Here is a 26,187-nt window from a genome sequence, read left to right as displayed (position 1 = left end):
ACGGGCTCTGGGCACAAACGGGCTCCAGCCGCTGTGGCACGTGGGCTCAGCAGTGGCGGCCCCCGGGCTCTAGAGCGCAGGCTCAGTGGTCGGGGCGCGCGGGCTCACTGGTTTCTCCGCGGCAGGTGGGATCTCCCCAGACCAGGGACAGGACGAACCCGTGTCTCCTGCGTTGGCAGGCGGATTCTTGACCACTGAGCCACCAGGGAAGCTACTCTGATCCTCTTTTTGACCTGAGATCTGCTTCTATTCCCGGTTCCAAGGAAGTAACAAAACCGGGGCCTGTTCCTCCCTGCCCAGCAGGCTCTCCTCCGGCTCGCTGGCTTCATTCATGACTCTTGTCTCTGTCCTGCGGCATCAGTTAGCACACTCACTTCCTGGGTGCACGGCTGGGTTTCCCTTTGAGCGGGGTGCGGGTCCTCGGGCAGAAGTGGCCCCTTCTCCTTCAGGAGCAGGCAGGGACTCTGCGCCTCGCTGGATGGATGGCTGGTCCTCACGGAGCCCGCCCAGCTTTGTGCCTCTGGCTTCTCCTGGAACAAAGGATGGTACCTCCTCCCCTCTCCTGCCTCCCAGGCGACGGGAGCCTGTCCTTGGCTCAGACCCAAGTCAGGAGCTGGCGGGGGCCGTGGGAACCACTCTCCCGCCCTGCTGGGGGCGTCCAGACGCCGCAGCTGCCCTGACGGCCGAGGGCGGGTGGCGGAGAGAAGGGACCACTGTTCCCTGGCTTCTGGGGCGGCAGCTATTGCCAGGGCTGCAGGACTCTTTAGAAGGAACGAGAGAAGGTGCTTGGCAACCCGGCAGGACTTCCTTCTTGTTGGCTGTCGCTGCGTGGGGAGGGGCGGGGAGCTTGGGAGCAGAGAGCTGTGAATCCGGACTGATTCTGTTTTTCGCATCACACTGGGTGACCAGCCGCACCCAGGGGCCTCTTGCAGGGACAGCAGGGCAGGCCCGGCTCCGGGAGGCGCCTGCAGGCGGGTTAGGGTTAGGAACAGCAGCTCCTACCGTGCATCCCAGCAATTTCTGAGGACCAGACACAGTAAATCCCTGAGGAGCTACATGCAAACCAGATTCTTCTCCCTGAATTTGTTTTTTTGGCAGTTGCCTTGTTTGGGGGTGGGACGGGCTGGAGAAAAGTCAGCAGAGAGAGGTAAACTGACATTCATCCTTTTTATGTAGTAGGATCTACAGCAGCAGGATAACAAGTTCCTTGTAACAAGGAAGTTTCTCACCGCACTTATCTGACGGGAAATGGTTCTGACTCTTGGCGCCTCCAGGCTAGGGTCTGGCTCTGGGGGACTTGAGCTCCCCAGGAACCACTTTGTGCTCTGGGGCGGTCCTTCCCGAAGGTACAGAAATAAGGCTTCACTGGGTTGAAGGCTCACTCACAGCTGGGGAGGGGGGCGGGCCCTTCACGGAACCGAGTACCCTGGGACCCACTCCAGGAGGCCCACCGGGACAGGAATAAATCAGAGTCACCATCGAGACTTAAAGGACATTTATTATTATTTTTTTTTTTTTTGGAAGGTGGAGGGGGGCTTTACAAGGGTCTGAAGCCGATAACTAGAAAGGAAGATAAATAAAATACAAAGCCAGTATGTTGTGGCAAAATTCCAGGAAACACACTGAAAAAAAAAAACAAAAACAAAAAACCTTTACAGTTTAAAACTGCTTTTACTTTATACATAATTACAAATTAATATACAGCATCTGGGTTTTAACCCCTCTTTATTTAATAGAAATAAATGCACAGAAATGTCCATTTAGCATCTGAAAACGACGAAAGGACAGCAGAGGTATCAGGTGTCTGGGAACCGCCCTCCTGCACGTCCTGGGGTGTCCTGCGCGGCAGGTGGGGTGACACGCCGGGAACCTCAGACGGAACGGTGACTGCGGTGGCCCATTAGGGCCCCGGAGCCCGGGGCGGCCTGGGCGGCGGAGGGCGGGGTGAGCAGAGGCTCGGCGCGACCCGGGGTCCGGAGCAGGCGGCCGCTGTCCGCGGCAGGAGACACGTCAGCCAGCTGGGTCTGCCCGTCTTTAAACCTTCGCAAGATGGAGAAGGAACTCAAGGCCAGCTAAGCTTCTGACAAATTAAATTCGACTGGTACATGCAAAGAAGCCTTTGTGTTTTTTTTTGTCTTTTTCCCTCTTACGGCAGCACTGAAAGACTTCTCGTCTTAAAACCTGGCCAGCAGGCAGTAGATTTCAAAGCGCTGGTTAACTAGGAATGTTACGCTACACTGCAAGAAAGAAAATGAAGAAGCCAACCAAAACGAACCCCTGGCCTTCCTGTCTCTGAGGGTAGGTTGGAGCAGAGGCGCCAGGTGGGCTGTGACCTGGGGCTGCCGGTGAGCATGTCCCATGGCCCCACTGCGGGATGGCGGGCACCGTGCCTCGGTCCCTGCCACCGCGACATGGAGGGTTCTTTCTGGGCGTCTGCAGTCCAAGCATGTCCAGAGCCCTCGGCAGTGGCTGGGGTCCCGTCCGAACCACCCTCTTTATCGGCTGCTGAAGCCCACCGTCCAGTCCGTTTCTCCCAACTTCTGCCCCGCACCAGCCCCTGGGCCTGGTCGTCCACGGGGCACACCAGGCCCCCCATCAATGCTGCATCAACACCCACAGCTCCAAGCTGACAACAGATCCTTGGGAGCAAGAACTGGCTGTGGAAAAAAGAACCTTGGGGTCCGATGGATGAATTACAGAGTACTTCTGTGAACCACACCTTCTGGGTTGGAGGTCTGGCCCTAAGGCTAATGGTGCTACCTTTTAGCTAAGGTGGGGCCTGTTTATAAACCCCTACACACTAACACCCAGCCTCCAAAGGGGCAACAAACCCCGATGGTCTTACAGCGCGTGCTCCCTACTGCTGAAACTAGGGGCTTGGGAAGACAACAAGTAACAGGAGAATATCCGCAAAGAACAACTTTTAGTGGTATTACCCTGAGACGTGAGAGGATAAAAGGTAGGTTCGTACCTTTCCAAATAAAAACCGAAACCTCGTTAGGGAGCTCCTCCCCACAGACAGCTCTCCTGGCGGCAGAGGGGGGAATGTTGGTAAAGGCTGGGGCTGCTTTTAAGCCTCTCCATTTTCAAAGAAAACAGTCAATAGCTGATTGTCGCGGAAGTGGAGCCAACCGTGGGGAGCGTTTAAAGTGCACACGTCGCCTGTCACCAGACTAGGACAGCGACCGCTGAGATGACGGAGTCCTGAGAGAAGGCGCAGCCTCCTTCCAGGTGAACTCACGAGATTCTGGGAACCTGGGGACCCTGGGTGGCGTCTCCATCTGCTCCCCAAAACCTAAACACAAGGGAGGTCAGGCCCCTGATTCCCTAAGCTGAGAAGCTGGCCTTCCCAGCTCGGGGACGCTGTGGAGCGCCGAGTCTGAGTCGCCCGGAGAGGCAGCCCCTTCTCACAGGAAAGAAACCGCAGCAGCCAGGACAGGCCTCGAGGTCGGAGGCGGCTTCGAGGTCTGAAGCAAAAGCAGGAGCAGCAGGAATCCTAGGTGGCTCCCCAAACCCCACACCGGACAGGGAGGGGGAACCAAGGCACGGAGAAGCACAGGTCTGAGTCAGGGGGAGACGCCCTCGGATTCAGATTTGAAGCCTGTCCAAGCACAACCCGACCAAGTTACTTTTTAAGTTGTGGGGCGCAGGCGGAGGGCCAAGTGTTTCAGAAAACTATCACCAAACAGCCAAGGCAACCGCAACTTCACAACTAGGTGGGAATGAAGGCCACTTTCAAACTGAGATCCAGCTGTGTGGCGACAAACAGAAACTGTCTGGGCGCCTCTGGGGCAGAGCCTGTGTGAGAGCAAGGCTGCCAGCACCGAGCGCCAGCTTCACGCCCAGAGCCAGGGGCGCCGGGCCTACACGGACGCCGGGAGGACGCAGGTCCCCATTCACCAGCCCCTTCTTCCAGCAGAGCCGCTCTCTGCAGGACGGGGACCCCGAACCAGTGACAAGGACAGAGCGCCAAGCTCCCCAGGGTCTAAGCAAGGCCACAGCAGGCCAGCCATCCTCAGAGCCGCAGGGATCGGCGGCGGAGGAAACCTAACCTTCCAATGTTCAGGGTCTTTGGTTAGGGGATGGGGTTGGGGGCGCATATCGAGGTTCAGTAGAAGATCAGCTGGTTCTCAAAGCATTTCTGAAGGGTAAGAGACTGCCGTGATAAAAACGAGGCACATGGAGCCCATGGGTGGCAAGTTTTTTTAACTCTCAAGCAAGGAAGAAGACCTCTCTTGGTCAAAGAATGAGGTTGGGGTGGGAGGAGGGAAGGAAAGGGACTTCACCCACCACCCTTAATTTTCCTTTGGGCCTTCAAGGCACTTTGACAGACCTGGAGGAGTGAGGATGCAGCGCGGGCTGCCTGACTGGACACAGTCAAAACCGTTGAGCTGGTGTGTTCACCCTTAACACACACGCACATACGCACACACACGGACACACACACACACGCACCCGGCACACAAATAAATAAAACAAATCTAAAGCTAAAACTTTTAAACCAGACCTCTTTCAAATAAACTGAAAGATAGATATCTCCATCTGCAAGACCAGCTTGCAATTCATCAACAAGCACCAAGGTACAGATCTGTTTGTTTTTAGAAAGGTTAAGTTCAAAGACCTATGCTCCTGAGGGGCGAAAGGCAGGAATCAAAGGCCACATGGGAAGCACAGAATTTTCCAGGGTCTCCCCCTGCCACGAGGCAGGTAACAAGCGTGGCAGTTGCGGGGGCCTCACGGGGAAACGCTCTGCACCGGGCGGCTGGTGACAAGCCTCCAGGAATACAGATGGAAACACAGAAAAAAAAGAAAGAAGGAAAAAGAACATGCAGACAGCACTTGTGGCATCTTCAAGGGACAGAATACAATAACCATCAGAACTTTAGACTGCAAAACTTGGAGAAATCAAAACTGTGCCAGGCCTCCTGACAGAAGGAGACCCTTCCAGGCCATACCTTCTGGACCAGCTTGTCTCCTGGTCTGAACTGGAGGGAACCACTTCATACGCCCAATGCGCCTACCTGCACCTGCTTTTCAGCCAATTGCCTAGGATAGGGCGGTCACCCCACCCCGGAGGAAGAGGCAGGTGGCTCCAGGGCAGGCAGAGGAGTGCCAGGGGGCCACCCTCTCCCCTGGCGGGGGCGCAGGCAGGAACAGCTTCCCTGGGGAGCCACTGCAAGGCCCTAGGGGGACAGCCAGGGGGTCGCGGTCACGTGCGAATGGCCAGTGATGACCGGAAAGTGTCACTCTGCAGGGATGACGGGGAGGTAGCCTCTCCACTTCATCTGTGCCCAGAATCCATGAGCAAACATCTTGGAAAGCCAATATAGGATTTCTTTTAGATCTGATGACATTACTTTTTTTTTTCCCCCTGAAGTGACTGAAACACCAAAATCAAGGTGTTTCAGGATCATTTGCTTTTTAAAGATATCCAGCCTTCTTTCACTGGTATTCACAACTGTTTGCCATCCCTTCTGAGTGAGAAATACACACAGCAGTGGGGGTGAAGTGTGCACGGGTGGGTTTGCCAGGAGACAGACCGGGGGGAATGCCGGATGAGACTCAGAGCACACGCCCCCGAGTGGTGGGGGGGCAGTGCCCTCGTGCTGAGCTGAGCTGAGCCCGCCAGGCGTCTAGTGCAGACCATGCACGGTCCGTGGTATTCCATGTGTCTATACAGACGGGTACTGTACGCATTCAGATGAAGCGCAAACTACCTGTGGTTTGATTTTTGGTTCTGTCCCAGAGCTTCAGACCACATTCGCAAACACCCTCTCGGCCTCGAGGCATTCCTGACATGTCACAACCATCCCCTGGACTTCCGGGGCCACTATCCTCATTATAATGTGACCTCAGCAGGACTGGCCAGTGGTTGGGTTGCAATCCTGGGCCTCCTTCCCCACCCTGACCCCCAGGACCATATGTCCATCGGGCCTAGGCCCCGGGGCAGCAGAGAGGGCCGCCAGGCACGGGCATCGGTGGGGGGCAGTGCGCACAGGATGGCGGGGGTGAACGGTCACCGTGCAGGACAGCAGTGGGACCGGTCAGCAGAAAATCTCCTCCCCCTCAGCGGGAACCTCCGAAGCAGGGCCGTCTGGAAAAAGGAAGCCAAGAGGGAAAAAGAAATTCAGACAAAACTGCTCTTTTCATTGGTAAATTCTGTTCTGTCTTCCCTAAACACAAGTCCCCCAGGATGCAAACAGATGCTGGGCAGGTGGGCGATGACTTCTGCTGTGGTGCCCCCTCACTGATATAGTGAATGAAGTCCTCAATGATGTCCCGTGTGTCTACAGATCCTTGAACGCGACAGAAGACAAGCCTGAAAACAGGGATTTCTCTACACCCTCCCGCACAGAAGAGAGAGGCCAATCCTGATGAGAAGGACTCAACCTCGTGTCGTGTGGTCTGATCGTGTGCCCGGCACTGGCAGGCACTCAGCTAATCCTGAGCTGCAGGGTTCCTGGGTGTCTGGGCTCAAAAACACCGGCCTTGTATCTCCTGCAGGATTAAAGCTGCCCTCGGAAAAGGCTCACCAAGCACCTATTAGTACATTATTCTTCTTTTCTCCCCTGGGTCTTTGAGAAAACAGCGTCAGTTTTACTGCTTTTTGAAATGCTATGTAAAGCTTTAAACTTTACAATAGCATATAAGCAATTTGCATCTTTTACACTTAAATATATTTACATGGTAAGGGAAAGTACTTACATGTGAATATATAGAATCTTTAAAAAAAGTGATCCTCCTTTACAGTAGAAATTTCTTTATATACGTATCTCAACTTGTGTCTTTAAACAAAAAAGTTAGTGACTGATTAAGAATCTTATGAGATCGCAACAAATTCAGCTTTCCATTGAAGCAGCTTATTACTGGACCAGGCCGCAAGGCAGGGAGGACTGTAACTGAGTCACTGAGTTTCCGCTCCTCGTCTGGACAGTGAGTGTGAGAAAGGAGCCCGCGCTCTACTCTGCACACACGCCACGCAGAGTGGGCTCCTAAAGGCTCCCTGGATTTCAGTTCTCAGTGTAAGTCCCAAAGCCCGCTGTGGGCAGAACCAGTGGGTTTGGTGAGACGTACGTGGGTCAGCTTCTACACGCCCGAAAGGCAGGCGCCTCTTTTTAAACCCCTCCTGTGCTGCTAAAGCCCCCAGGGGCGGCGCGGCCAGAGGGAGACCTGGTGTGTGACTTACCCCCGGGCTGTGAGCGGCTTCCTTTGCCCTTCTTCTTTTTCTCCTTCTTTTCCTTTGGCTTAGCTAACCCGAACAGGCGGGTGGACGTGGACGTGGACACTGGGGTCTGGCTCTGAGCCTCTGGTGCCCTGTTTGTCTGGCTGGCGGAACCCAGCATGTGAAAAGGCCCCTTCTCTTTGTGTGTCCGAGACATGCTGTTCCTTTTGGGGGACACTGAGAGTTCTGAGTCCAATGACCCTGATTTGGTTATTGAAGGTGCAGGTGGCGAGGGGGTCTCCTCGGGGTTCGGAGAGAAGGATGGGATCCGCAGCAGCTTGGTGTTTTGATATGAAACCTGTACATGGTGGAGAGAAGGGATGTCACTTGGGGGACCGGCAGCGTCCTCAGTGACTGCTCAGTGAGCATTGCACAAGGTCACTGGGGACGCTGGCGTGTCAGCCCCGTGTACACTCACTGCCTTGGACTCTCGAGAAGCTGAAATACCCTGAACTTCTCAGTTCCGTTCCCCACCCCCTGTAGTATCTACGGAAGTGCTAAATGACCATCTTTATACCTTGACTACTTCTATTATTAGCGCTGTAAAGAATGAATAGCACCTTCAATGAGGCAGCTCACAATTCCCATCCCCTGGAGAGGCAGGAAGAGCTGCTTATCCAGTGACTGACTTACATGCAGGAGTGGATAATTATTTCAGGGCCGAGAGATTAGAGAGGTCTGTTTAGGTTAGAGGGCAGGTGGAGACGTGCTTACACCAAGATCCTGGTCAAAAGTCAAACTGAAGATTAAAGAGATAGACTCTGTGTTCTCCGGGCAGCTTTCCCTGGGGAACCCATTCTTGCGTCACACGAAGCACGGCCTGGCCCCTGGCTGCCACCCCACACACCTGGAAACCTCTGCATGAAGCCTAACTGCCCCGCCTCTGGAAGATGTCAGGGTCCTTTTCCTTCACTGGTGAAGGTCAGTCGAGCAAACGAATGGCAACATGGGTATCAGGACACCCAGGAGGCTCTGGCTTCCTGTTCTAGAAGGGCCAGGGACCACCACTGAAACAAACTCGGGGGGCGGTGTGCTCCCCACAGGTGGAAGGCCTTCCTGAATCAGCAGCGGCTGCAGGAAAAGGCTTCATCCACAGTGGCGAGACGCATCGGGATGAAGCAGAGCCCAGATGGGCTGGGCCCGTCCCTGTAGCTGATGCCCACTGACCCCACCGCGTGTGCTCTCTCACTGAGCCGGGCATCAGAGCCCTCACTGCTCGCCAAGCTCAGGCACCGGCTGCCTGCTGCCTGCAGTGCGTTCTCTCTGTTCAGCAACAAGGTCCTTTAGGTTCTGATTTCTCACGTGGCACAGAGGGGTTGCTCCCCAAATCCTGGATGGCTGACCGCCACCCTCACAGACACTGAGGCCACCCCAGCCTAAACTGGCCAGGCTGAGGGCAAGGGCCAGGTACCCCCCTTCACTGGCCTGGCCAAACTCCAAACTTACATGCACTTCTCAACCCCTTAGAGACAAAAAGAAAAAGACTCACTTCCTCACCTGCCCCTCTGCGGATGCACAAACAGATTCTATAAAGTCAGCCTTTATATACTGTATATTCTATCTGCCTACTCTCCTCCATGCTGGGCACACAGAGGGGGATTTTTTAATTGGAGAATAACTGCTTTAGCATGCATAATTAGTTTAGTTAGCATAGTTAGTTTCTTTTGCACCACAATGCGGATCAGCCGTATGTACACACACACCCACGCCCTGTCGGGCCTCCCTCCGTCCCCCGCATCCAGCCCGTGAGGCCGTCAGGACCCCGCCCGCGAGGCCGTCAGGCCCCCCGGGCCCCCGCCGGCACCCCGCCCGCGAGGCCGTCAGGACCCCCGGGCCCTCGCCGGCACCCCGCCCTCGAGGCCGTCAAACCCCCCCGCTGGCACCCCGCCCGCGAGGCCGTCAGGCCCCCCGGCCCCCGCCGGCACCCCGCCCGCGAGGCCGTCAGGCCCCCCGGCCCCCGCCGGCACCCCGCCCGCGAGGCCGTCAGGCCCCCCGGGCCCTTGCCGGCACCCCGCCCGCGAGGCCGTCAGGCCCCCCGGCCCCCGCCGGCACCCCGCCCGCGAGGCCGTCAGGCCCCCCGGGCCCTTGCCGGCACCCCGCCCTCGAGGCCGTCAAGCCCCCCGCCGGCACCCCCGCCCGCGAGGCCGTCAGGACCCCCGGGCCCCCGCCGGCACCCCGCCCGCGAGGCGGTCAGGCCCCCCGGGCCCCCGCCGGCACCCCGCCCGCGAGGCCGTCAGGCCCCCCGCCCGGCACCCCCGCCCGCGAGGCCGTCAGGCCCCCCGGCCCCCCGCCCGCGAGGCCGTCAAGCCCCCCGCCCGGCACCCCGCCCGCGAGGCCGTCAGGCCCCCCGGCCCCCGCCGGCACCCCGCCCGCGAGGCCGTCAAGCCCCCCGCCGGCACCCCGCCCGCGAGGCCGTCAGGCCCCCCGGCCCCCGCCGGCACCCCCGCCCGCGAGGCCGTCAAGCCCCCCGCCGGCACCCCCGCCCGCGAGGCCGTCAGGCCCCCCGGCCCCCGCCGCACCCCGCCCGCGAGGCCGTCAGGCCCCCGGCCCCCGCCGGCACCCCGCCCGCGAGGCCGTCAGGCCCCCGGCCCCCGCCGGCACCTGGCTGAGCCGCTCCGAGTCCCGCCGGAGCTGCTCCTGCTCGCGCTCCAGCAGCCGCTGGGCGGCGCGCAGGCGCTCCAGGTCGCCCTGGTAGGCGCCTTTCCGCTGCAGCAGCTCGTCGCGCTCGCGCTCCAGGTCCTGGCGGCCGCGCCGCAGCTCGTCCTCGCGCTGCGCCAGGCGCGCCTCGCGCTCCGCCAGCGCCCTCTCGCGGGCCTCCCACTCGCGCTCGCGCCGCCGCCTCTCCTCCTGGTGCTGCGCCTGCTGCCGCTGCAGGTTGGCCAGGTCCTGGCGCTGCTTCTCCAGGCTGCGCTGCTTCTCCTGCTCGATGAGGGAGCTGGGCCGCGACGCCGTCCGCGTGAGTGCCCGCTCGCTCAGCAGCAGCTTCTGGTCCTCGATGTAGCTGTCCTGCTGCAGCACCACGCCCTGCGGGGAGACGCAGAGGGGGCGATGGGCACGAGGGGGCACGGTGCCCACCAGAGGGGACCGCGTGCCTCGCCCGCCCGGAGCATGGCTGGCGCCCTCCCCTACTTTCTAAGCTGCTCTGGGGAAAGTACTCTAGGATAACCCTGGGCGGCAACCAAGCGGGAAGGTCAATGGTGCCAAGACTTCAATTTTGCAGTCAGCAGCCTTGTCTGGGGTGGAGTGTGCCTTTGGCGGTGGGAGGAGTTATGAACTGGATTGGTCAGATCTTTAAGAAAGGAAGGGACCCGAATTTGAGGATACTGTGTGTGAATGTGCGCTCAGTCGTGTCCCACTCTCTGCAACTCCATGGACTGCAGCCTGCCAGGCTCCAGTCCATGGGATTCTCCAGGCAAGAATACTGGAATGGGTAGCCATTTCCTTCTCTAGGGGATCTTCGCGACTCAGGGATTGACCCCGTTCTCTTATGTCTCCTGCACTGACAGGCAGGTTCTTTACCACTGGTGCAAAAAGTCGGACACCTACAAAGGCCGTCCAGACTGGAAGCATCTCCTCTGTGAAGGCCCGCACCCCCTGCGCTCTGGGGCACAGCTGTTAACTGTGATCTGGGTGCCTGCCGTCCACCACCTGCTCAGCAACTCTAGTCTTAGAAGATCAGTGAGACTCTGTAGTGTACTGTAAGTTGCTCGGTCATGTCTCTTTCTGACCCCAAGGACTAAGCCCACCAGCCTCCTTTGTCCATGGAGTTCTCCAGGCAAGAATACTGGAGTGGGTTGCCATTCCCTCTGCCAGGGGACCTTAACCACTGCATTTTGGAATCTTCCTCATCATGAGAGCCAGTCTCTCTTGTCTGAGGGCTGTATTTACCTGTAAGAAATGTATAAACCTCAAAGATCCAGGCCAGCCACACCCTTGTCGGTCTCCCTCTCAACTAGGAAATGAAGGGACAAAGGAGAAAAGGCACGTACCTGCAGAGTGCTGAGGAGCTCGTGGAGATGGACGACGCTCTGGATGACCTGCTGCAAAAGGAATCAACAAGCCGTCAGCTCAGACCCCAGCAAGGCTCTCAGATTCATAAGCAAAAGAAAAAACATTCTAGGAGAAAAACAGGCAAGGAACATAAACCTGCAATTTACGAAAGAAGAAATACAAATGGTCGAATATGTAACATATTAAAAATGATTCAACCTTATTTGAAGTCACAAAAATGCAAAAATGAAATAACTACTTGAAATGATCAAGCCAACAAAATGTCAATTAAAAAAGAATTCCAGTGTTGGTGAAAGCATGATGAGAATGAATGAATCCTCTTGTACTGACAGGGTTGAATGCAGTATAACCTTTCTAGGGAGAGGATGGCATGCTGAGGAAATAATCATAGCCTTGCCAAAAAAAAAAAAGTATGAGGATGCTCTTGGCTGCATCATTTACAAAGCAAAAAAGCAGAGAAAGAATTGACCATTGGAAAGATTAAATTATGGCAACTAGCATAATAATATACAGCTGTTAAATAGCATGTTTTGTACAAACATCTCAGGAAAATGCTTCTCGAGTGTTAAGAGAAAAAAAAGCAGGATATGAAGTTCCAGGGAGTATTGAAACAAACTGTGCAAACTATTTTTATGCAATTCACACTCACATAAACTTAGACACATAAATACATGTCCTGTGGAAGAAAAGGCTGAAAATAAAACACCACACATTTAATAATAGTAGCTATTTCTCAGCGGTAGAATATTTACTTGTTTTCCTGTTTTACATTATTGGATGTTTTTCCAATCTTCTACCATGAACATGTATTCCTTTTATCTTAGTTGAAAACACAAAAACTTAATTATCAGGCTTAGCTCTTCAGAGAATACTTTTTGCCCCTCATTTAAGTTTATTCTTAATTAACAGAGAGGAGGAGAAGTCCCAGCTGGCCAGCTGACTCTGGCTGAGCACCTGTAGTGTGCAGTCCGTGCTGGAATGCCTGGAAGCCATTGGTCTCCTACGATCTCTTACCCAACTCTTCTCACTCAGCGCGGGGTGGGGCGAGGGGAGTTGGCAAGTGGAAAAAACAACTAAAGGCCTGCTCTTTAAGCAGCACAGGAGTGGGACGGTCTGCGTGGAAGCAGGTTTACTTCATTCACTGAAGGGGTTCCTTCAATGTGTCACAGTGTGCAGACTAACAGGCCAGCACAGAAGACAAACAGCTTCTGTGTTTCAGGGGAAAAAGGAGCGATTCCCTGCATCTGAAATTCTGAAACGAAGCCCCTCAGGGATTTTAAGGTGTTCTATGAAAAGCAGGAGAAGCAGAGAGTACAACCTGAGAGGTATACCCTCGCCCCCCCTGTCCCGGGTCTAGCTCCAGCCTGCTGACAATGTCACATGTGCAGACTCCACTGAGCTTGGAGCCTTCAGGAGGACTTCCTCAGAGGAACCCAAGGAGACGGGGAGACGGTGAAAGACCTGGGTTACCCTGCAGGGTCAGTGGAAGGCAGGGAACCTGATCTCTAGCCAGGGGACGCCTGGGCTACTTTTTAGAGTGACATATGGAGTCAGAAGCAGTGCTCAGAGAAGAAAACTCAACTTGAGTCACTGTGCAGAATCACTCACAAGTTCCTCTGTCACGCTTCACACTGCAGCTTTTGGTGCCAGGTTCAAGTTAGAGCTAAGCTGGCGACAAATTCTGCTCAGCGTGCGTGGATGGACAGACGCCACGGTGGGAGCGTCGCGGCCCACGTTCAAAGAAAGCAAGGGGCTGCTCAAGGACAGAGGAGCAGAGCCTGGTTTAAGAGGCAGCGATTTTCTGGCAAAAAACCGTCAGGACGATGCCCTGGGGCCGATGACAGCACAGTTTGCTCAAGACAGCAAAGCAGAAACGAACAGGCTCAACCGAGCAGGCTCAACCGAGCAACTATAACAAAATCATACTCCTTTAAAGAGCTCATAGTGTTCTTACCTCACTGTTTCTTTTAAGCATAAATACCAGGTTAGCATTTCCACCCTATAAAATAATAAAAAGTGCATGTAAAAAAAATGAAGATTGAGGCAAAATTTATATTCAGTGTGTGTCTAAGTTATGCTGTGACGTCCCGTGTTCATTCTTTTCTACATTAGGGCAGTGAAGAGGTGAGGCTGAACTGTTGCGGAAGCCTTGCAATGAGTTCAGGTGGGGGTGGTGTGTGTTTAAACAAGGCTCTCAGTGAAACCAGTCCAGCCGGCGGAGCTGTGTGCTGGAACGTGATGTCCAGAACCAGAGAGGCCCAACGGCCAAGAACACGGGGCTCCGAACGGTGCTGTTTGTTTAGAAAAGTGCTTTCCTCGCAAGATGATGTAGGACATAAACAGGGCAAACTGGGCGTCCAAAACACAATCACAGTGGACTAATTTCAAGATGATGAGCTTAGAAGAAGGGCCCAGGAAGACAGAGGGAGGGAGTGTCTCTTAGGAAGAAATACCTTTTTCAGACCGCTGTCCGACTCGGTTCTCCTGAGGTCCTGGCCATCGTCTCCCTCCTCCTTCTCACCTCCTACACAAACAAACAAACAAGTATTTTTTTCAAGTTGCAAAACAGATTAGCCAAGAAAATACTATATACACAGCTTGGGTTCAAAATACTTCTGAATCCTGGTAATGCCAGTAGAAGGGCAGCCACATGATTATTAAACAGTTTTACTGACACAGAAGAACTAGGAGCAGAAAGGAAAAAACCAGTCTTATTACCCCTTTTGCTATAGCTCAGCTGAGATCCCAGGAAAACCTCTTATTACTCAAAATGAACTCAACGCAGATGGAGGTCCCTGAGTTCCAGCAGCTGGATACTTAAGACCTCACTAAAACCTTCACCGTCTGAGCGGGACAGAGGTGGTGGAGTACAGATAGTTTTTCGTTGTGATGGTGAACGACTGCCCAGAAGAAGAGCACATGAGCTGACAACCACTGACCTGGGGGCTTCTCTGCCAAGAATCCACCTGTCAGTGCAACAGACTCGGGTTCAATCCCTGATCCGGGAAGATCCCACATGCTGCGGGGCAACTAAGCCCACGTGCCGCAACTACCGAGCCCGCGTGCCCTAGAGCCGGTGCTCCATAGAAACCACAGTGAGAAACCCACACACCAAACCCAGACGGTAGCCCCAGCTCACCGCAACTACAGAAAAGCCTGTGCAGCGACAAAGACCTAGAACAGCCAAAAATAAATAAATACAGTTATATTAAAAACAACAACACCCCACTGACCTTTTGAAGCGTTCATCTGATGGCTGTCAAACCCTCCAAAGGTCTCCGCTCTCCGGGGCAGGGACACGGGGCCAACCACGCCCTCCTGCTCCGAGGGGCTGCTGACGACCTGCCCAAGAGAGCCTCTTAGGCTGCCACTCACCAGACCCTGCAGGATCTCCACTGGAAGAGAGGAAACAGGAAACATTGACATCTCCTCTTGCAATGGAAATAAGAAAATCTCCTAATTAACACATTATATGCACCGGGAAGATGATCAGAAAATCCCAAAGTAGACTACGAGACTTCCTTTGCTCACAGAAAGCTCTCAGCTAAGGACAGGTGTTGTAGTTGGATTCTGTTGGAAATGCACAGATTAAACCTCCAGCCTTATTCACGTGAGATCTAGGAAATGTAGAAAGGGTACAGGAAAGGCTGGAGAAGGAAATGGCAACCCACTTCAGTATCCTTGCCTGAAAAACCCCACGGACAGAGGAGCCTGGCAGGCTACAGTCCAAAAGGTCACAGAGTCGGACACGACTGAGTAAGCACAATACAGCGAAGGCAGAGTCATTTACTGGAACGAGCATGGCTCCTGCAGTCAGACCAGAAGTAGCCAAAAAGAAATCCCCAGGAAGTGAGGTGTGCCAATTTGAGAACAGCAGTGGAAAGTGGCAGGCTTTCTGTCCCTCCTGTAGTGAGGTCAGGGGGATAGGGAAGTCTGAGCATCTGAATTATCAAACCCGACCAGCCACGGTTCTCTTCTAGAGCAGCAGTGTCCAACAGGAAGGAGAAAGATCTGAACGTGGAGTAGAAATTGAGCAGGAGAGATGAAGGAAAAAGAAGGTCCATGTGGAAAAAGGGAGGAGAAAAGAGGCCAGGAATCTCCTAAGAAAAGTCACTGTCATCTTCTAAAAACACTGCAGGAAGACAATAGATGAGTCCATGAAGTGAAAAAACCCATCTGAGCCTAAAAGTTTCAGTTCCATTCAGTCACTCAGTTCTGTCTGACTCTTTGCGACCCCATGGACTGCAGCATGCCAGGCCTCCCTGTCCATCACCAACTCCCAGAGTTTACTCAAACTCATGTCCATCTAGTCAGTGATGCCATCCAACCATCTCATCCTCTGTCGTCCTCTTCTCCTCCTGCCTTCAATCTTTCCCAGCATCAGGGTCTTTTCCGATGAGTCAGTTCTTCACATCAGGTGGCCAAAGCATTGGAGTTTCAGCTTCAGCATCAGTCCTTCCAAAGAATATTCAGAACTAATTCCCTTTAGGATGGACTGGTCTGATCTCCTTGCAGTTCAAGGGACTCTCGAGTCTTCTCCAACACAAAAGCATTAATTCTTCGGCACTCAGCTTTCTTTATACTCCAACTCTTACATCCAAACATGACTACTGGAAAAACCATAGCTTTGACTAGATGGACCTCTGTTGGCAAAGTAATGTCTCTGCTTTTTAATATGCTGTCTAGGTTGGTCATAGCTTTTCTGCCAAGGAGCAAGTGTCTTTTCATTTCATGGCTGTAGTCACCATATACAGTGATTTTGGAGCCCAAGAAAATAAAGTCTCTCACTGTTTCCCCATCTATTTGCCATGAGGGATGAGACTGGATGCCATGATCTTAGTTTTCTGAATGTTGAGCTTTAAGCCAACTTTTTCACTCTCCTCTTTCACTTTCATCAAGAGCCTCTTTAGTTCTTCTTCGCTTTCTGCCATAAGGTGGTGTCATCTTCATATCTGAGGTTATTGATATTTCTCCCGGCAATCTTGATTCCAGCTTGGGCTTCCTCCAGCCCAGTGTTTCTCATGATGTACTCTGCATATAAGTTAAATAAGCAGGGTGACAATATACAGCCTTGACGGACTCCTTTCCCAATCTGGAACCAGTCCATTGTTCTATGTCCGGTTCTAACTGTTGCTTCTTGACCTGCATACAGATTTCTCTGGAAGCAGGTCAGGTGGTCTAGTACTCCCATCTCTTTAAGAATTTTCCACAGTTTGTTGTGATCCACACAGTCAACGGCTTTGGTGTAGTCAATAAAGATGTTTTTCTGGAACTCTTGCTTTTTCTATGATCCAACAGATGTTGGCAATTTGATCTCTGGTTCCTCTGCGTTTTCTACATCCAGCTAGAACATCTGGAAGTTCTCGGTTCACATACTATTGAAGCCTCGCTTGGAGAATTTTGAGTATTACTTTGCTAGTGTGTGAGATGAGTGCAGTTGTACGGTAGTTTGAACATCCTTTGGCATTGCCTTTCTTTGGGATTGGAATTTTTACACGAAAATGAGTGACAGAAAAATATCAAAGTCAAATCCCACACAAAGTTAAGAAAAAAGAGAAAGAAAAAGGGGTGCAGCTGCCCTACACATAACAAAAGAACATCAGAAGGACATGTCCATAAAGTAAGTGAGCTAACAAGGTTTAAAAAAAAAAAAGACTCAAGATTTGGAAGAACCTAGTCAGAATGAAGAGACACAGAAGGGAGGTGGCAAAACTCAAATAACTAGAAACAAAAAAAACCACCCCTTTCGAAAACTAAACTAGAATCTGAGAGCAAGTAAACCCAACAGAAAATGACTTAAGAAAACAGAAGGTGAAAGGATATATTTACATGTTAAAAAGATGAAGATATAAAAAAAGCACTCTGGGAAAGCAAGAAGTGCTGAAGACAGGCAAAGGTGATGTAATAATATGGATAGTGGGAGTTCTTGAGGAAGAAAATCAAAGCAAGCGCACAAGAAAAACACTGAGAGCTATAAGAACACATCTCTGAAATCTGAAAAGTTTGCTACTATAAATCAGAATCGAACACTGTAAACCTGAGAACATCATTCCAGAATCACCATCACCAAGGCACATTCTAGTAAAACAACCTGGATTTAGGGAAAAGAATCCTGTGGGCGTCAAGGCGAAGAGCATGTGACTTATATATGGGGGAAATCACACTATGACTGGACTCTGAAATGTTTTACGTCAGAGAAAAATGAGTAACACGTTTGAGAATTAGGGTACTTGAAGAAACTGGGAACCAAGGATTTTACATCCAGTAGAACAGACTTTCCAGGATAAAGGCACAAGTTATCACCAGTATGCAAGGACTTGGGGGGTATTATCCTCATGAATCTTTCGGAGGAACTAAGGAGTAAGCTTCAGACATCCAAAATCACTGGAGGGTTGCGGATGAGAACTGGTGGTGATTCCTGCAGAATGAAGACTACAGGTCTAAAAAGGGGAGTGTCATACACAATGGTTGCAAGTTGACAGTGTAGACAAAGTACCATTGATCAAACGGGGGGATGGGCGGACATAGCATGTAAGAGTCCTATTTAGTGATAGTAATATTAGTACCTGTGTGTTAGGGTAAATATAGGATACTTTATTTCTATAATGCATCCTTAAGAACAAGGATTCACAATATGGAAGAAAAGAGATACAGGTGTAATACAGAAGAGATTAAGTAAAAACGGGGCTTCCCAGGTGGCTCAGTGGTAAAGAATCCACCTGCCAATGTAGGAGACATAGGTTTGATCCCTGGGTTGGGAAGATGCCATGAAGGAGGGAACAGCAACCCACACCAGTATTCTTGCCAGGATAATCCCATGGACAGGGGGGCCTGGAGGGCTACAGTCCATGGGGTCACAACGAGCCAGACACAGCTGAGCACACAAGTAAAAACACTGTAGTTCACAAGGTGAACTAAAAATATACCAGTGTAATTCATTACCACCCCCCACATACACATTTCCACCTAAGAGGTCCACTGAAAAGGCCTCACCTACTAACAGTGAAAAGCCCAGCAGTGACAACCACCCCCAGCACCTAGATAGTGGTCCTGAGACATCATTTCCCACTAGAAGAAACTACAGCTTCTCAGAGAAAGGCTAATGCCAGACATGTGCAGAAAACAAGATGAGCCCGGAACATCTTAACAGAGCAAACAGCAGAACAGCTTTCAAAGATCGCTGGGGTCATGTCAAAAGGGTTCCGAGGCAACATGAAAAGGTGCACGTTGGCAGAGAGGGAGGCCCTTTTAAACCTTTTCAATAAGGATAAGAAGTGCAATGGCTCAAAGCCCATCAGATATATTTAAATCCATGAGTCTATAATAATATTTTAACAGTACCAGTCACTTTCAGAGTATGACCATAAGTCAGTTCACTATTTTGAAAACTGGTACATAATATAGGGAAAAAAAGATTTATCCTTATCGTGCTTCTCCTATATGTTACAAAAAATAATAAAAAAGACAACTAGACAGTTTGTGGCTCCAGATGAAACACTACAGGAACACAGTCTGCCAAAGGGGTTTCACCTCTGAGCAATTGAGCCCCCAAACCCAGGTGAGCATCTGAAGGAAACAGAAGGCAGAAGAACAGAACCACTGCATGAATAAAGTCCAAAAAGAGAACCCTGTAGGCCAAAAAGCTCACGGATAACCTGTGTGGAAAAGAAAGGGATGGTGGGGCAGGTGGAGGACTGTAAATGAAGAACCTTAAAAATGAGTATCAAAAACCACAGACACAACTAAATCACAGTGTCTATAAACATGCCTAAAACCACATATATGATTTTACATGGCCACATAAAACCATCAAGAAACCTAAGTCTTTACTCTACAAGTCATAATACCTGTGCCTTGTGGGAGGGAAAGAGAGAGCTGTGATGGGGACAGGAGATGTGGAAAGGCTTTTAGGGATCTGGCCACATTTTATTTCTTGACCTGGGAAATAGTTATAAGGATGCTCACTTGATAATAATTTACTGAAGCAAAACATGTTTTGGGTTGTTTTCTGTATTTTGTGCTTTATTTTATAACGAAAAGAAGTACTCACTGGTAGATAATGCTAGCATGCAAACCACTGTGGGTGGGGGGGGGGCGATGCTGAATGTAAATTACCTTCATTTATTGCACTTTTCATTAAAGGTCCTCCTTTGAGAGCCTCTTCTGTGCTGGAGCGGAAGAGGGTTCTACAGCTGTGGGTTGGGGAGCAGTCCTCTGGCAAGGGCGTGCTGCACTCAGTCATGTCCCGGAAAATCATCTCCTTCTCTTCCAGCAGGAGCAGGATCTGCTGGTCCTTTTGCTGAAGTTGCTCTGTGGGCGTTTGGAGAAGGGATCTGGTCATCTAACAGGTCAGCGAGAGGTGATGACTGAGACACGCACGCCACCTTATGGCAATGCCCGGGACAACAAGGAACACAGCTTCCCCCACACCCCCTTCCTGTTTCACTCTGAGGGCAGTATCCGATTTTTCATCTGTCATGTCTACTTGGAAAACTATCCTGGGTCTTTTGAGGCAAACCTGGGAATTTCCGATGTAACAAGCGTGTGCTGTGTCCAACTCTCCCATCGCACTGTTCATTGCTCAGCCCCTGCACTCTTCCCTGGCTCTGCTCTCTCCAAGGGGACCTTTCACGCCTGCATCCAACCAAGTCTTCCATCTCCTCTTCTCCAGAGACATGTAAACCTGTTCCCCGTCCCGGGCCCTGACACTGCTAGGCCGGCTCTCTTCCTCCCGCTCTGTCTCTGGCACGTTACAGACCTGCACGCGCTTGGTCCCCCGCCCCCCCGGACCGCTCCCCACACCTTACACACTTCCTTCTGGGGGACCTCATTCACTCCCACGGCTTCAGTTACCGCTCACGGGCTGACAACTCAAAGTGTTGGTCGCTCAGTTGTGGCTGACTCTGCGACTCCATGGACTGTAGCCCACCAGGCTCCTCTGTCCACGGGATTCTACTGGAGTGGGCTGCCATTCCCTTCTCCAGGGGATCTTCCCGACTCAAATCTGAGTCTTCCACATTGCAGGCAGATTCTCTACTGTCTGATCCACCAGGGAAGCCCATTAACTCACACAAGACACGCAAGTCCTACTCACTTTTCGGGCACCAGACTTCTGAGTCTCATTGTCAAGTGGCATCTCCACTTAGACACCTAGTTCTCTGCAGGTCAGAAGCCTCTGTTCTCTGCTCCTGCCCCCACCCCACCCACCTCCTCCCTGGAGCCCCGGCCTCTTCCTCAGTCAACAGCACCTTCACCCCCCGGATACCCAGGCTGGAGAGCTGGTGGAGGTTTTTCTTCACACTCTGTCCCACCACCCCCAGAGGTTCCTCATTTCCCACTCGCCTCCACTCTGCCTCCAGCCCGCTTCTCACCCAACTTCTCCGGAGACTCCCCCAGTTGGCGTTCCCACTCCTACTGGGCTCTCCCAGGGCCTGCAAGCAATTCTCCCAACTGGCATCAATACTGATTTAAAAAACTTGTTTACATTTTGCTAAAAAACTGTATCAGTCCCTGCTTGAACTTCAACATGTGGTGGCTTCCAGGCCTGGTCTCCCATCACTCAGCCCTGACTCCCAGACACACTAGACCTTCATTCCTTTTTCATTTTCCACCTAACTGTTCTTCATCTGGTGAGTTTTTTATTTTCAGAATAGCGTCACGGGTCAGTTTCTCCATGAGACTGACTACAGGCAGGATTCCCGGGTCCCACACACTCTCTACGTGGCTGGGGTCTGCAGGGCCTGTCATCTACGTAGGTCTCCCTCACCACAGGGGCTCCAGGTCAGGAATCACTGCATCCCCAGCCCCGAGCACTGTGCCTGGCCAGGTGCATCAGGCATGTGAAGAGAAGGCTGTTCCCTTCATGCTCATGTACATGGCAGAAAACCAACACGATACTGTAAAGCAATTATCCTTCAATTAAAAAGCAGGTGGTTCTCCTCTCTGCCATCCTACTCACAGGAAGAGATAACAACGAGACACTGCCTCCAGTCTAAATCTGTCCATCTTTTTTTTTTTTCCCCTCTCCCTGTTGAAAGAGAATGAACTGAACTGAACTCCTCGGGAGCCTACATGTACTTGACTCTGAGCCTTACTTTTCTCCAGAGCACCACACGCGCTTCTTTCAGAACACTCAGTAGCACCAAAGGGGAAGACACACGCGCAGCTCGGCAGACAGCGGGCCCGGCTCTGCAGGGACGGACTTGAGGCCCTGGGCTGCTCCGCTGTGGTGGGCCCAGCTTTCTCACTGCTTAGAGTAGAGCCTTGCAGGGGCGGAGATGAGACTGCATGGGACAGCAGGCCTCGACAGACAGTGGTCCAACCTCACCCAGAAGCACACTTCGCCCTAAGTGACACCCTTGGAACGCAGGGCACCATGGCAGGGGTGACGGATAAACAGATTAACTGGGAAATTCTTTCCCTCAAGCACCTTTCTTCTCTCCTTCCTGTTTTAATCTCAGATGTGCCTGTGAATTCCAGCAACTTCTTCCGTGACAAAGTACCGAGCCTGTCCCCAGGGCCCATGGACACTGACCCCGAGACAGAGAAGCAACATCCCCACGATCTGGTGTCAGACGCGTCCCCCCGGGCCATGCTCACTGTACAGGGTGCTCCTGCAGGGACCTCTGTCGGCTCTGACCTGGCTTCTCTTTTGTCTGGCCGGCCCTGGGATCGACTGAAAACCTGCAGGGGTTCTGTGTGATGGCGCCCCCTTCCCCCCGCACCCCACTGCCCTGACAGGCCCTTGGGCCGCTTCCAGCAGCTTCACCTTTTAACTCCCGGGCCTTGGTGTCCAACATCTTCTTTTCTTCCTCGTTCTCACTAGGAATTCCTTCATCTTCATCTCGGTTCCTGACACAACGACAACAGAACAGCACGTTACTCAGAGGTCCGTCACCCTGATGGCGGCCCGTCCATCACGCGATCCCGGAGGGCGGGCTGAGACTCACAGGGTGTTGATTGTGTCCTGGATGATCTGAATCCAGCTGTTGCGCTCCTCCTTGGAGCTGGCGTGGACTTCCACCATCTCCGGGTCCTTCATCCCCATACTGATGAGGAACAAGCCCTTCTCCTCGTGTGCTACTTCCCTCACAATCAGCTTCTTCAGAGAGATCACCGTTGATTTCTGGTCCTGGAAAGTGGGGAGAGCGTAGCTAGAAAGATGTGGATGCAACAACCCAACTCTTAAGACAGCTCCCATCTCAGGACGGACTAGATGCCCTTGAAGAGCCTGTGGCTCACACACGGAGGTGTATATACGCCAGGGCTGCTCTCTCAATGCATCCCACCCTCCGCCTCCCCCGCTGTGTCCACAAGTCCGTTCTCTACATCTGCGTCTCTATTCCTGCCCTGAGACAGGTTCATCAGTACCATTCTTCTAGATTCCAAATATATGGGTTAATACATGATGTCTTGCTTTTCTCTCCAATTAAAAAAAAAAGCATATGGCTTAACAAACAATGGCAGATTTAGGAGAAAAACCAAATGGTGTGTTATTTCACTGCATTTTACCCAACAGAAAATGATCTCCAAAAAGGAAACAAAAATTTAATGCTGTCAAGGTTTGAGTCCTTTCTGGTTTTTGTCACAGACTCTGGTTGGCAAGGTTATAGGGGGGACCATTTGGAAGACATGATACATGAGAAATACTACGACAGATTTCTTTTTGGATCAAATGCCGAAGGCTCTCAGAAGGCTTCTGAGGGAGCAGAAAAATAACTGGGGGGAGGAAGGTGGGCAGAAAACTGCAAGGCTATGTGAGAAATGACCCAGAGGAATCTGCCCTGGGTCAGTGTTGAGAGGGTGACTGAGCAATAACACTGAACTACACTCACCACCGACCCTCACGGTTGTGAACACTGTTAATTACAAACAGCAGAGGTGAGCAGCTCAGCTTACCAATGACGCAAAGACGTACTTCTGGTCTTTTTCTTGAAGGAAGACCAAGATGTCAGTCAACAGGACCGCCTGAACCTCTGCAGAGCGGGCAGAGGAGAGAGAATCACGATCACGCCATCAGTGAGCAGGGAAGCACCTCCAGGGCACCTGACCAGACGACCCCGCAGCTCGCCCACACGGCACTTCATCACGCTCCTCCCAGGCAAGGGTCTGACACTTCTGCAGGGTCCACATCTGGCCAGTAGAATTTTCAGAGGCATTTTGAAATGGGATTGATCACCAAAACCCTGTTCTGGGAAGGTCTGAGCACTCAGTGCTGGAAAGACAGATCCCACAAGGCAAGGCTTTTAAGAATAAAATACTTTAAAAGTTGGGAAGCAGGACTATAGCAACACATTCCACAAAATACTCTTGGTCACAGTGTTTCTCGGCTTCTGATCACGGTAAGGGGAAAGTCGTGGGGCAGCAGACAGAAGGCTGCCAGGAGGTGATGCAGAGGACTATCTCAACCTAATCATGAAAGGCAGGCTTCCTCTACAGGCCCTGGAGGACAAGGGGGCCCCCCAACATCCATGCCGTCTCAGGTACACGGAGCACCGCGCTCTGCTCGGCCCAACACGGCGCCAGCAATCTCAACCTCTCCATGCCACGGAGACGGCCTGCTCTTCTCAACTGAGACACAACAAGAGGCAAATTAACATCTCTAGCTGGTTATGCTTGCCGGGGGTGGGGGGTGGGGGCAGGGGGAACGACGGACAGTTAGGAAGGTCATGCATACACCGCTCTATTTAAAATGAATAACCAACACGGACCTGCTGGCTAGCACAGGGAACTCTGCTCAATGTGATGTGCCCGTCGGGATGGGAGGGGGTTTGGAAAAGAATGGATACATGTACATGTAAGGTTGAGTCCCTCTGCTGTCCACCTGAAACACTGTTAATTGGCTATATACCAATACAAAATGATTTTGGTGTTCAAAATAAATAAATAAATGAAAAATAATGTCTCTAGTTGGATCCAGAAATCAAAAGAATGCCACCAACGCTTGCTCTAATTCTCGAAGAGTATGCAGTGACATTTCCCAGTGCTCCCTTAAGGACAAAGCGGGATGTGGAGGTGAGTCGTCGACTGAGACCTCACGGGCTGGCCCCTGTCGGCACCACCTTCAGCCAGGAAAGAGGCTGGGGCACCTATGACTCCCTGGGGAAAACAACAGGCTGACTTCTGCAGCCCCCTCCTGGGTGGTCAGGCCCCTCCCGGCCTTTTCCACCACTTCTGCCAAGACAGGGGTGCCCCCCTGTGTAATTCACGGCAAAGCTACAAGGAACAGAAGCAAGCAGGCCCAAGTCCTGGGGAGGTCTAGTTTTCAGCACAGACCACAGTAATTTTCCATGCACTACCATTAGTTTTGACAACTTAGTTTTTTTTAAAGTTTACTTTTAAATAGTTCAGGTGTTTGCCAAAAATAAATAAATAAAAAAGGTCCTAACACATAAGTTTCAACTTTAGTTTTGATCCTGAAGTTTATGTGATCAGTGTCAGCAGACCAGAGAAAAACAATCCCACCCCCTTGCAAGCGATACTTGACACAGGACTGGCTGTCCTTGGCACACGTTCACCGGGGGAACGACTAGAAACCAACTCCTCTCGCCGTGAGACGTCGTGGGCCAGGAAGCCTATCGTTCTGCCACTGCTTGGACCACGACTTTGTTCCAACAGCTGGAACAGATTATTTTTTATTTCAGGAACGAATGAATCAACTGCTGTGTAGAGAAGGAACACGGCGCTGGCTCCAGGCAGTGGCCGCTCTAGGAAGCCTGCTCTCACAAGAGGACCAGCACTTCACGACCAGGTGGCGGCGGAGATGGCCTCACCGCAGCGGGGTCACAGGGCATCAGGGCTGGAAGCAGGGAGCCCTGGGGACCATGCCGTTCATCACGGAGCAGGGAGATGCAGAGCTGGCTGGGGGCTGGAAGGGGTGTTTCTTCCCTCTGAAGTGACCCTACCTGGAGGACCCCCCCCCCCAGGTCCCCGCACCAGGGACTGTCCTCAGCTCGGTCGGCCGTCCCCCTGGGCTCCTCGGCCCTACGCAGCCCTGCAGTGCCCACACTCGGATCCACCCCTGCCCTGCTCACACCCTCCGCGGTGAGCCCCTGCCACCCCCGGAGCTCTTGTCCACCCCCAGTTGGCCCCGAGCTCATGCTTTGGCCGTACTTCCTGCCTCGCTCCGCTGCCTGCCCGCCTGACCCCCCCAGGCTCCGAGCTCTCACGCGGCCTCCTCTCCATCCTTCAAAACGTGACTCGAAGGCCCCTCTCCTCGCCCCTTCTCCTAGTCCCCAGTTCACACCTCTGTTCCAGCAGCCATCACACTGAGGGCAAGAACCTCTTTAAACGTCTCTGCAGTCCGAGCCCAACCTCTAAGCAGGCTATCCCATGTCATCCACCTTCATGCCTCGCTCTGAGCAGGGGGAGACCCGAGCTGGCTAAGGAGCCAGCAGCTAGGGCATCACCGACCCCGTGGCCGGTTCACGCCTGAGTTTTTTTGCCAGTGGAGCGGCTTTGTGTGCTCAGCTCACTGAGGCCAGGGAGGCAGGCTGGGGGTACTCAAGGCTACCGGTGAGGTTAGAGTTACCAGACAGACCCAGAGGATATGGGTTTGATGAGGAAAATTATTAAAGAAACAAAACAAAAAACCCAACAGACCAGATGCACAGATGAATGAACAGACCTCCTAACTTCCTTAACTTGATGGGGCTGATCATTTAAAAAAAAAAACAAAAAAAAAAACTAAGATCAAACAGGAAATGAGTATCCTTCATGATCTCATTTTCTTAGAGAAAAATAAAAAATATGAACAACAAAGTTTAATAATAAGTCGAGTTGTGAGTTAAACATTTCTCTAAGGTCTCAGGAACTGAGAAACCTCTAACATTTCTTCGAAACAATTGATGATGTATTTTTAATCTCAGAGAACCTATGAATGGTGCAACTGATGGTGCGTCCCTCCTGGCAGTGGTTTTGCCAGAGACCCCGACCCCAAATTTGCTGCCCGTCTC

General features: G+C 52.3%; 1 protein-coding gene across 14 annotated transcripts in view; it reads right to left on the bottom strand.

Moving 5' to 3' along the window:
* Nucleotides 1–1,480: 1,480 nt before the first annotated feature.
* AKAP13 (A-kinase anchoring protein 13) overlaps nucleotides 1,481–26,187 on the bottom strand; it is a 314,895-nt gene continuing 290,188 nt past the window's right edge. For all 14 annotated transcript variants that reach the window (XM_043921539.1, XM_043921537.1, XM_043921536.1 and 11 more), the window contains 11 exons: nucleotides 23,132–23,208; nucleotides 22,183–22,364; nucleotides 22,002–22,084; nucleotides 19,349–19,543; nucleotides 14,467–14,628; nucleotides 13,687–13,757; nucleotides 13,188–13,232; nucleotides 11,212–11,262; nucleotides 9,824–10,246; nucleotides 7,187–7,520; nucleotides 1,481–6,094 (listed from right to left, as the gene is read on the bottom strand). In XM_043921539.1, the coding sequence (XP_043777474.1) occupies nucleotides 6,045–6,094; nucleotides 7,187–7,520; nucleotides 9,824–10,246; nucleotides 11,212–11,262; nucleotides 13,188–13,232; nucleotides 13,687–13,757; nucleotides 14,467–14,628; nucleotides 19,349–19,543; nucleotides 22,002–22,084; nucleotides 22,183–22,364; nucleotides 23,132–23,208 (1,673 nt within the window). In that variant the 3' untranslated portion in view covers nucleotides 1,481–6,044. The remainder of the gene's footprint in view (nucleotides 6,095–7,186; nucleotides 7,521–9,823; nucleotides 10,247–11,211; nucleotides 11,263–13,187; nucleotides 13,233–13,686; nucleotides 13,758–14,466; nucleotides 14,629–19,348; nucleotides 19,544–22,001; nucleotides 22,085–22,182; nucleotides 22,365–23,131; nucleotides 23,209–26,187) is intronic.

The sequence above is a fragment of the Cervus elaphus genome, chromosome 13 (assembly GCF_910594005.1).
Source record: "Cervus elaphus chromosome 13, mCerEla1.1, whole genome shotgun sequence".
In the NCBI taxonomy this organism is placed as follows: Eukaryota; Metazoa; Chordata; class Mammalia; order Artiodactyla; family Cervidae; genus Cervus; species Cervus elaphus.
The sequence above is the reverse complement of the archived record's forward strand: the minus strand, read 5'-3'. Positions and strand labels throughout refer to the sequence as shown.